General features: G+C 38.6%; 3 protein-coding genes across 4 annotated transcripts in view; all 3 read left to right on the top strand.

Moving 5' to 3' along the window:
- LOC109825905 (lysine-specific demethylase SE14-like) overlaps window positions 1-3,331 on the top strand; it is a 9,156-nt gene extending 5,825 nt beyond the window's left edge. For both annotated transcript variants that reach the window (XM_020392818.1, XM_020392817.1), the window contains exon 8: window positions 841-3,331. In XM_020392818.1, the coding sequence (XP_020248407.1) occupies window positions 841-3,158 (2,318 nt within the window). In that variant the 3' untranslated portion in view covers window positions 3,159-3,331. The remainder of the gene's footprint in view (window positions 1-840) is intronic.
- On the top strand, window positions 5,092-8,165 carry LOC109825798 (probable leucine-rich repeat receptor-like protein kinase At1g35710). The gene has a single exon (XM_020392693.1). The coding sequence runs from the start codon at window positions 5,116-5,118 to the stop codon at window positions 8,035-8,037; it is 2,922 nt and encodes a 973-aa protein (XP_020248282.1). The 5' UTR covers window positions 5,092-5,115; the 3' UTR covers window positions 8,038-8,165.
- The window catches only part of LOC109826825 (probable acetyltransferase NATA1-like), a gene marked incomplete at its 5' end in the record, with an annotated part of 1,235 nt that continues 741 nt past the window's right edge, over window positions 9,895-10,388 (top strand). Inside the window, 2 exon segments of the mRNA XM_020393845.1 lie at window positions 9,895-9,992; window positions 9,994-10,379. Coding sequence (XP_020249434.1) covers window positions 9,895-9,992; window positions 9,994-10,379 — 484 coding nt within the window.

Here is a 10,388-nt window from a genome sequence, read left to right as displayed (position 1 = left end):
CCCCCCAAAAAAAAAAAAAAAAAAAGAACACATGAAATGGGTTTCCTAAACTTTGAGTCACATCATTCAATAAGAATGTGCCACCTCACAATCTTCTTGATTTCAAGATAAAGAACCAAACAACAAAATAGAAAACATTTATAGGAAATATATTTCCCATAGTAGTTTTCTTTGATTTTTTTTGCTTAATCAAACAGCCCTTTAATAGAAATTCTACACATAGTGGTGAGAAAAGGAGCAAAGTAGATAATTAAAAAGAAAACCTCTAAACAGATTAGATAAACACCCAAATCCCATTTTCAAAGTTAGATGAACTGATTGCTGATTTTTTCATCTCCTTTAGCAAGAGAACTGTTAAATGAGTGTACACCATTTTGAAAGTCTGGGGAAACAGATTTGCAACTGAAACATACTTAATTACTTAACTAATAAGCCAAATTTTTAGTTTTTCCTGCATTCTAGTGATCTAATGGTCAACCTCAAAGTAGATTGTTGAACATTTAATTAATGTCTTTTAGATTCATGAAGGGACTGTATGCATTTTCTAAGATAATTAGTTGGTTTCCAGTATTATATAGTGGTTGTATCATGTTGCCTTTTAATCATTGTTGACTATGAATGTCACTAGAATCGATAATCCTGCTTTAAACTGTAAGGCCTTCCAATTATATAACTCATAGAATTGTGTGGTAGTGATATTGCTGCATCAAAATCAGACAGCAATATCTGTTATCTTTATGCATGACTACTAGCTTCCTATTTATCCGAATTGGTAATTTGCGATGCTTTTATGAAATTATTACCAGTACTTCTCTCTGAAAAGACTGTTTTTTGCTCTAGACTACATCAAGATAAAAGCTTACATTCCATCAATCGCTGAAGAAATCGGCATGGAATTCAACATCATGGATGTTCCTCTTGAGAGTGCATCTCCAGAAGATCTGAATCTTATCAACATCTCCATTGATGATGGTGAACATGAAGAGCATGGTGAAAATTGGACATCAAAACTGGGAGTTAGCTTACGACATTGCATGAAGTTCAGAAAGCAATCAACATCAAAGCAAGAGCAGCTAACATTAGCTTTGGACAGAATATTTTCTGATCCCTTCTCTCTTTCAGATTTTTCAACTCTCAAGTGGCACTCTAGAAGATCGCGTACTCCACACAAGGTAGTTGGTGTGACCATTGGAAAATCATATATTGACAAAAACCTGGAGAAAAGAAATGACACCGCTAGCAAGCATCATGGCTGCACTGACATCCAAAAAGATATTGGCAGTCATAATAGAAGTTTAGTTGTTAGCGCCAAGGATGATCATAGTACAGTTGCGCATGTGCCCTATCTGACTGAGAATTTTGAAGATGATCATACTGAAGACTTGTTTACTGTTCCTATATCTGCTGCTGAAAATCTTCAACATCAAGTTAGCTGGTTTCCTCTGGAAGTTAGTAGAGCTGACGACATTACAGATTCAGAGAGCTACGAAATATGTCATCCTTGTACAGAGTATGGGAGATTAGATGTACATCAAGAGACAAACTCTTTAGTGGAATTTCTCATTCATAAAGGTCATGATTCTGAAAACCCTGAGTCTCAGCCAAATCTTCTTCAATCAGACGCCATGGATTCAGAAGTTCAGCAAGAGATCGAATCCTTTGATGAGTTTGATTCTAATCACGAGGCTTACAGCAATGTAGATTCAGGTAGCTTGCATACTTCTCAGAGAGATGTTGCCTATACAACTCATCTCCGAGATGATGCTGAATTAGAAGTGTTATCACGTGATAATGCTGATTTAGATGCATCAATTTCAGATGAATCTAACATGGAAACGAATGTTTTTCATTCTTCAAAGTCAGAGCAGCTTATCAGGAATCGATCTACAGTAGAAAGTTTGGGCATGCAGGATAAGGAGTTTCAAAAAGTTCAACTTTCTGTCGAAGAGGTGTCTAATATAGGGTGCAGTGTTGATAATTCTTCTGTATCAGCTGAGCAGACTGTCAATAATCTGTCTACTATGGACGCGTTCACCATGCAGGGAAAGGAGACTCCACAATTAGATGTGCCTATAACAGAGGAGCCTAAGTTAGAAAGCTGTGTTGATTCTTTGATATCAGGAAAGCAGTTTGTCAATGATTTGTTTACAGTAGAGGAAAATAGGGAGAAAGTAAGTGATGGTCATTCCAATAGATTGGAAGGGTTGCTTGTTAGTAATCCCTCTCTTCTAGATACTGCTGCAATGCAGCAAAAGGTGATTTCATCTGCAGTAAACAATTTGCAGAGAGAGGTCGGTGATGTTCAAATCCGGCAAGTTAGTGATGCTTCTAGGGCTCTATGTTCTGAACTGCAGCAAGAAATTTCTGCAGATGGAAGTAAAACAAACAATATAGCAGTGGATAATAGCTCAGTGAATTCATCAAATCTCATTGGTGTTTCTGTGGCTAGAAGTTCTGAAGTCCAGGAATCTGTTAAGAATAAAGAGCATGCTGTTGAAGGCTGTAATAAAAAACTTACTGCAAATGTTATACACTATGTGAGACGAAGAACCAAAAGAAAGAAAGAAGATCAAAAAGAAGAAAGTCCTCCCAAGCGTAATAAAACCTTGACCTGCACTTACACAGAAGAAAAGTCTCTTGCAGAAGGCAAACAGAGTTCTAATGGCAACTTTATTCGTAGCCCCTGTGAGGGCTTACGGTCAAGAATGAGACAAGCAAGTACGACACCAGTAAAGATGGACATTCTAACAGTGGAGCATAATGGGGAAACATCTAAAATAAAAAGAGGACTAAACAAAGCCAAGCTCGAGGAGTCCTACAAGTGTGATATTGAGAGTTGCTTCTCGAAATTTCATAGGAAGTCAGATTTGAGACTTCACATGCAAAACCGATGTATATACAGAGAGTGTAGAAAACTGTTCAAGTCCCACAAGGATTTGATGAAGCACCAGAGAGTCCATAATGAGGATAGACCCCTGAAATGTCCATGGAAAGATTGCAAAATGTCATTCAAGTGGGAGTGGGCAAGAACAGAGCACCTCAGGATTCACACAGGAGAGAGGCCTTATCGGTGCACAGAATGTGAGTTGACGTTTAGATATGTGTCTGCTTTTAGCAGGCACAGAAGAAAGACTGGTCATTATGCAAAAAACAACTAACCCTTGGTTTTGTTTTTTCGTGCCCCTAACTCTTTGTAATTTTCAGTGTTTTTTTGACGCTGTCTTAGCTAGGTTGGGAGAAAAAAGGGTTGATTGAATTTAAATTTGAGGATCTTGGTTTCTGTTGAAATGCTGAAGATGGAAAGATAAGGTGTACATGTAGATTTCAGAGATAAGTTTGACTCGTTTGTGTAGATTTGTACACTTGACTTGTGCATGCCTGAACGCTTAAATTATTTCGTTTTTTGAAGGAAAAGAAGAAAATTGTCTACCTAATGAGGTTGTGCTTGTAACCTTGGGAATCTTTTTCTATCTTATCAAGCTCTTCTTTTGATCTGGGTGTTAACAGTGAGTTTTTATGCTAGCATGTTCTGATTGGAACATAGTGGAAGTTTTAGACAGTAAGCATTATAGGCTTCGAAATATTTGTATCCAGAAAATATTTATATCTGTCGGATATGGTTACTAAAATATATAACCGATAGAACATAGAACATGATTATGTATATGGTTATGCAGTAAAATATTCGGATATGTATCCAAGATATTTGGATCCGTATCTGACATATAAGCTTTGATCCTTAGATTAATGAATTTAAGGTTAATTTTGATGATCAAGATGTCTAATCTTAGGATTTTAGATATAATGAATATATTAATGAACGCTCTTGTATCACATGAACTATTTTAATATTACCTAGTTTTCTCATATCTATTTTGTATTTGCATATATACATCTGTTTATTTATCGGCGCACACATTATATACGTATCCGATTTTAGCAGATAATGAATGTGAATTTAATGATTACGGCTAAATACCCATATTGGTATTTTAATTCCATCCCAATTTCTAACAAGGTATTTTAAATAGGCAAACCCGCTTTAAGACATTTTAATTGATCCAACTAACCAATAAGGCATGGTTTCTCGTCGGCGGGTAAATTTCCGACGAGATCTCGTCACGTGCATGGCACGTGATGTCTCAAAACTCATTTTTACCAGCGGCGACGGCAACAATCTCGTCATATTCATCCCAAAGTAGGATAAATAACGGTTATGACGCCGCCTGAGATCGCTAACCCCATGGAATCGGCTAAATATGACGAGATTGTTGCCGTCGCCACTGCTAAAAACGAGTTTTGAGACATCATGTGTCATGCACGTGATGAGATCTCGCCGAAAATTTGCCCGCCGACGAGAAACCATGCCTTATTGGTTAGTTGGATCAATTAAAATGTCTTAAAGCGGGTTTGCCTATTTAAAATACCTTGTTGAAAATTGGGGTGGAATTAAAATACCAATATGGGTATTTAGCCTAATGATTACAATAAGATTGGACTAAACAATAGCTCAGCGAAGACCGTGCATTTCCTTGATGAACCACTCGAGTGTTTAGAGTCATGGTTCATCTAAAAGATAGATTAAAATAACAATTAGATAGAGACAATCAAGACTTCGTCAACTAACATTTAACCTTATGATTAAAGCATCACCTCCATTAAAAATAAAATTCTATGTAATGAGTTGCTTAGAATCTTCAGGAGGTAAAGATCACCATGATGCTCAACATAAGCAATCATCTAATTGACCCGGTTAATCCGCAATTAGCGCATATTCTATGTTATTCTCCAAGTTGACCATATATGTATACATAACTTTTCTAAACAAACAATAACACCTAGCTAGGATTTGATTAGCGACATATAATCTTAACGTATGTCAAACCTTGAGCAACGCTTACAGGATTCCTGAATTTTCTGTGTGTTTATGACTTAGTTGTCATCAACTTGGACTTTGGCTAACTTGTAAACATAATTAATTCATTATTATACAATATTGCCCACAGAGAGATTACTTTGTTTATTCCAAGAGTTGAAATAAGCACAACTTGATTGACGAACAATCTTACTGTCTTTTATACTACATATCATCGCAATGCTGAGGATTCTGGTACTATGGCTACTAATTCCATTCAATTTCAACTTGTTCTACTCTTTCTATGCATTCATCCATGGAGCCAGCTCCTATCCAATGCAGCCTGCACCCGAAAAGACCGAAAAGCCCTTCTCGGTTTCAAGGCAGAAATCGATGACCTCGCTGGTATCTTATCCTCCTGGACAGGCTCAGACTGCTGCAAATGGCTCGGTGTTGGCTGTGACAAAAAAACTGGCCATGTCACGAGATTAAATCTTCGAAGACCTGATCCTCTCGGAAAAACTCTCCAGGGTAATCTTAGCTCATCTCTGCTCGGTCTCAGACATTTGAGATACTTAGACCTCAGCCTCAATAGCTTTGGTGGAATTTCGATCCCCAGCTTCATCGGAGAATTCAAAGAATTGAGGTACCTAAACTTATCTAAATCTGGATTTGTTGGTAGAGTTCCTGATGAGCTTGGCAATCTCTCTAGACTTCAGTATCTTGATCTCCAATCTCAATCTTTTCCTGTCGGTTTGTATATGATTGATGCTTTATGGATTTCTCGCCTTACTTCTCTTTGGTATATTGACATGAGTGGCGTGAATTTGAGTAACTGTTTTAACTTGCTTCAAGCTCTCAACATGTTGCCTACTGTAGAAACAATTCATCTCTCTCTTTCTCAGATGAACACAATACCGCAATCTCTTCCCCATACAAACTTTAGGTATCTTTCATTTCTTGATCTCTCTCTTAATGATTTTGACTCGACAGAGATACCCGGGTTCTTGTTCAGTATTAGGAGCCTGAAACATCTCGATCTCAGAGATAGTGGATTCAGGGGGATTGTTTCAGATGCTATTAGCAATCTCAGCTCTCTTGAGTTTCTTGATCTCTCTGGGATTTCAATGGCTAAAATACCAAGATCTTTGGGTAGTCTCTGCAACTTGACAATACTAAATCTCGAGAATGCACTACCGAGCAATGGCTTAAGCGAGCTTGGCCAAGTTCTCGATGGATGTGCAAAGGACAGTCTTCAAGAGCTGCGTTTAGCAATGAATGGCTTCTCTGATCATATACCTGATTGGATTGGAGACTTCAAGAATCTGAGAATTCTCGATCTCTACCAAAATAACTTCTACGGTTCAATTCCTGAAGCTATTGGGAGACTCTCATCTTTAGAAATATTGGGTCTATCAAGAAACCAATTGAACGAGACTGTCTCTGAAAATATAGGACAGCTCTCAAGGTTAATCACTTTAGATCTTACCTTCAACACTCTCAATACTACTTTGACAGAGGCACATTTTGCCAATCTCAAGAGCTTGAAACACTTGGACCTGTACAATAGCTCCCTGAGATTAAACCTGAGCTCTGACTGGTTTCCGCCATTTCAAGTCGAATATTTCTACACGCGAGGTTGTCAATTTGGGCCGAAATTCCCTTCATGGCTGAGAAATCAACGGAAAATTCAATATCTCGACATGTCAGGCTCAGGAATTACAGATGCCATGCCTGATTGGTTTTGGAACATAACATCACATATGACAGAATTGTATATGTCAGATAATCAAATAAGTGGTAAAATGCCCAAATCATTTAGTTTTGCAGATAATGAGCCTGTGCATATCGATTTGAGTTATAACCGCTTGGAGGGTGCATTGCCACAACTTCCTCCAAATGTTGAAGGATTGTATCTTTCTACGAACTCACTTTCAGGGCCGATACCTCCTACTTTTGGCAACGAAATATCTAATTTGACGTATTTTTCTATCTCTAGCAACAATTTCTATGGGTCAATTCCGTCGTCCTTGTGCAAATTACAGAAATTGAAAGCTCTGGATCTGTCAAAGAATCAATTTTCAGGAGAAATACTAGACTGCTGGGATAAATTTCCTGATATGGAATATCTGGACCTGGCAAGTAATTCCTTATCCGGAAATTTTCCTAAGTCCATTTCGCTATTGGGTTCTCTTAAGTTGTTGGATTTGAGTAATAACAGTCTCTTTGGCCCGCTTCCTGATTCAGTAGAGTGTGTATCAGTGAACACTCTTGACCTTAGTCAGAATAATTTTACCGGGAAAATCCCATCTTGGATAAGTGAAAGCTTACCAATGCTCAGAATTTTAAGCTTGCGATCAAATTCTTTCATCGGTGATATCCCTTCAAACATATCAAACCTTCAAAACCTTCATATCTTGGATCTGTCAAGTAATAATTTTTCTGGCAGCATATCGAAGAACTTTGGGAACTTATCGAGCATGAAGGTGGCTCCTGCTGAGCAGAGTTATGCATACTTCGACGATTTTTCATGGGATGGATTAATCATGAAAATGTGGGTGATGACAAAGGGAAGATATCTCGAATATGGAAAACTGCTCTCACTCTTAGCTGTCATGGACTTTTCTGAAAACAACTTATTGGGTCAAATTCCTGAAGAGATAACAGACCTTCATGGATTACAAAGCCTGAATCTTTCTGGAAACCATTTCACTGGTAATATCACGGATAAGTTTGGAGATCTGAGGTTGCTCGAAACACTCGATTTATCGAAGAACGAGCTAGAGGGTAAAGTTCCTGCGAGCCTATCGGGTTTAAATTTTCTGAGCCATTTGAACCTGTCATATAATCACTTACAAGGGAGAATTCCTTCAGGTGGGCAAATGAATACGTTTGATGATTCTGTTTATGCTGGAAATGATGGGCTCTGTGGGCTTCCTTTGAAAGTGAAGTGTGATGCTGATAATGGATCAAAAGTTCCTCCTACTGAGGTTGGTGATAATGGAGATGGGCATATAAATGGGATGCTTTGGTATTTTCTTGGTGGTGCTCCTGGTCTTGTGATTGGATTTTGGACAGTTTGGGGTGCATTGCTACTGAATTCTAGATGGCGGCATGCTTATTTCACTTATGTGGATAAATTATGTGAAAAGTTTGGTATTAGAAGCAAATATAGATTTTAATTGAAAGGGAAGCTGTTAAGTTCATAAAAGGATGTACGTGTTTGTAAATCTATGTTCTATTGTACATATTTGTGTGAAAAAATTGTTGTATGTAAAGCCTTCTTATATTTCAGGTAAAGCTTTTGAAGTTGTGGGTATAATTTATGGAACTCTGTTATGTGAACATAGCATGTGAGTTAAGTAAATACAATGGCATCCTTTCATCAGTAGTTCTTCTTAAGTTATTCACAAAAAAATAATTTTTCTTCCCAGTTTAATGAACTACTATAGTCAATTCTAAACTTTGTTCATCTGCCATTATCCAGTGATTGGTATCATTGGATATTTTTGTTCGAATCCAGCCAATGAGAAAGTAACTAGTGGTCTCTGTGGTACACTCAGCCTGATCACTCAAGAGTAATGCAAATTACAAATTATATAATATTTATAGACTACAAGACACTGAAATACAAGAATATTAGATGCTTTATGATACCGTTCACGTTTAAGAACTCTGCATTCGATGTATTATAGAACAAGAATTCATAGTTTGGTTAGCATTATTTTCGATAATCGTAGCCTCAATAATTGAAAAATAGAAGACATTAATAGAAGACATTACCATAAGTCCAAATTGTATACAGTTTATTTTCATATTGATTTGTAGGAAATTGAATGAAAAGAAGATCATGAAAACCGCAAATAAATGTTTCTAGTAATAGAATATGGTGACGCGACAATAAAATTTCACTGTTTTTTTCTACTCTAATTTCCAGTAGAACAAATAGGGGAAAAAAATTAGGACTTATAATAAAAACTAGATGTAAGACCATATTTATCATGGTCTTTTCTTATAACAATACAAATAACTTATAAATACACTTACTCAAAAATTTAAGCGCAAGTGTATTTCATCAACCTTACACTTTAATTCCTCTTATTTTAAAATCGTGCACTTAAATGCCTCAAAGTATTTAAATGTACAGAAAAATATTTCAAAGTTTCCAATTGTTGCACGTTAATGCTCTCTTGTTCACCTAATGTTGCATATGAAAACCATCGGTTTGTAATTGACCTTTCTTAAATACCCTAAGGGCTTGTTTGAATTGAGGGGAATGAAGGTGAAGGGAAGTTAGGGGAACCATTCACCTCCATTCACCGTTTGGGAACACTTAGGAGGTGAAGTTAATTCACCCTAGTTCCCCTTGGTTCACCCCCTAATAGTATAAAATTTGTTACCCCTCAAATTGGGGTGTAACCAAGGGGAAGGGAACTCTCTTCCCTTCCCTTCCCTTCCCTTCTCTCAGTTTCCCTTAACTTCCCTTCACCCCCTACAAATCCAAACAGGCCCTAAAGTTTCTAAAAGTTTTACTTTGTATCTTCTATTACCTAATATTCTTAGATGCATAAAGAAAAATTAGCATAAATTAACATTGTCTGCATGATTTTAAAAGAAAAATTCCTTAAGGACCCAAAATATGGGACCAATAGAGGGGACAAGTGAGGTGTTCCCTTCCTATTGGATAATGAGTTGGCCATCATTAAAATATAGGACCAATAGAGGGGACAAGTGAGGTGTCCCCTTCCTATTGGATAATGAGTTGGCCATCATTAGGTGTCCCCTTCCTATTGGATAATGAGTTGGCCATCATTAATGATGGGCAACTCATTATCCAATAAGAAGGGGGACACCTCACTTGTCTCCTCTATTGGTCCCATATTTTGAGTCCCCGTAGCAAAGCTCATTTTAAAAATAGGAGAACTAAAGTGCAAGGTCAGCCGCTTTTAGCACTTTCCTCACTCCCTCTCTTCGTCGCTCCAAACCCTAGCAGCTCAGCCGCCCATTTCCAAAAAAACCCTAACCCTAATCTCAGATAATGCCGCTCTCGCTCCCAAGCTCCGCCAGCGTCCACGCCCGCATCGGCAGGGCACCGCCGCGACGTCCCCAACATCCACCGCCTCATCCTCCAGATGCGAGTTCGAGCCTCCTCACCACCTCTTCTCCGCCACTGAGCCCGACCTCCTCTCGACCCTCTTCCCCTCCTCAAACCCTAAACCCTTAACCTCCTTCACCGTCCTCGTCCTCGACGTCTCCCTCTCCCCCTTCCCCAACCCTAACCCCAACCCTGGCTCCTTCACCCCCATCCTCCACCAAATCCACCTCCAGACCCCCGTCGAAGACCCCCAATCGGACGCCTTCGTATCCTCGATTGGCGACGGATCGGTTGTTGGTGGGTTTGTGCTTTGCTTTCCGAATTACTCGTCGTTTCTTGCGAAGCCGGGGATTTATATTGAGGATATTTTTGTGAGGGAGCCGTGGAGGAGGAGGGGGCTGGGGAGGATGATGCTGGGGGGGGGGGGGGGGGGGGGGG

This window comes from Asparagus officinalis, chromosome 10 (genome assembly GCF_001876935.1).
Source record: "Asparagus officinalis chromosome 10, Aspof.V1, whole genome shotgun sequence".
Lineage (NCBI taxonomy): Eukaryota > Viridiplantae > Streptophyta > Magnoliopsida > Asparagales > Asparagaceae > Asparagus > Asparagus officinalis.
This window is presented reverse-complemented; position numbering and strand designations above follow the sequence as displayed.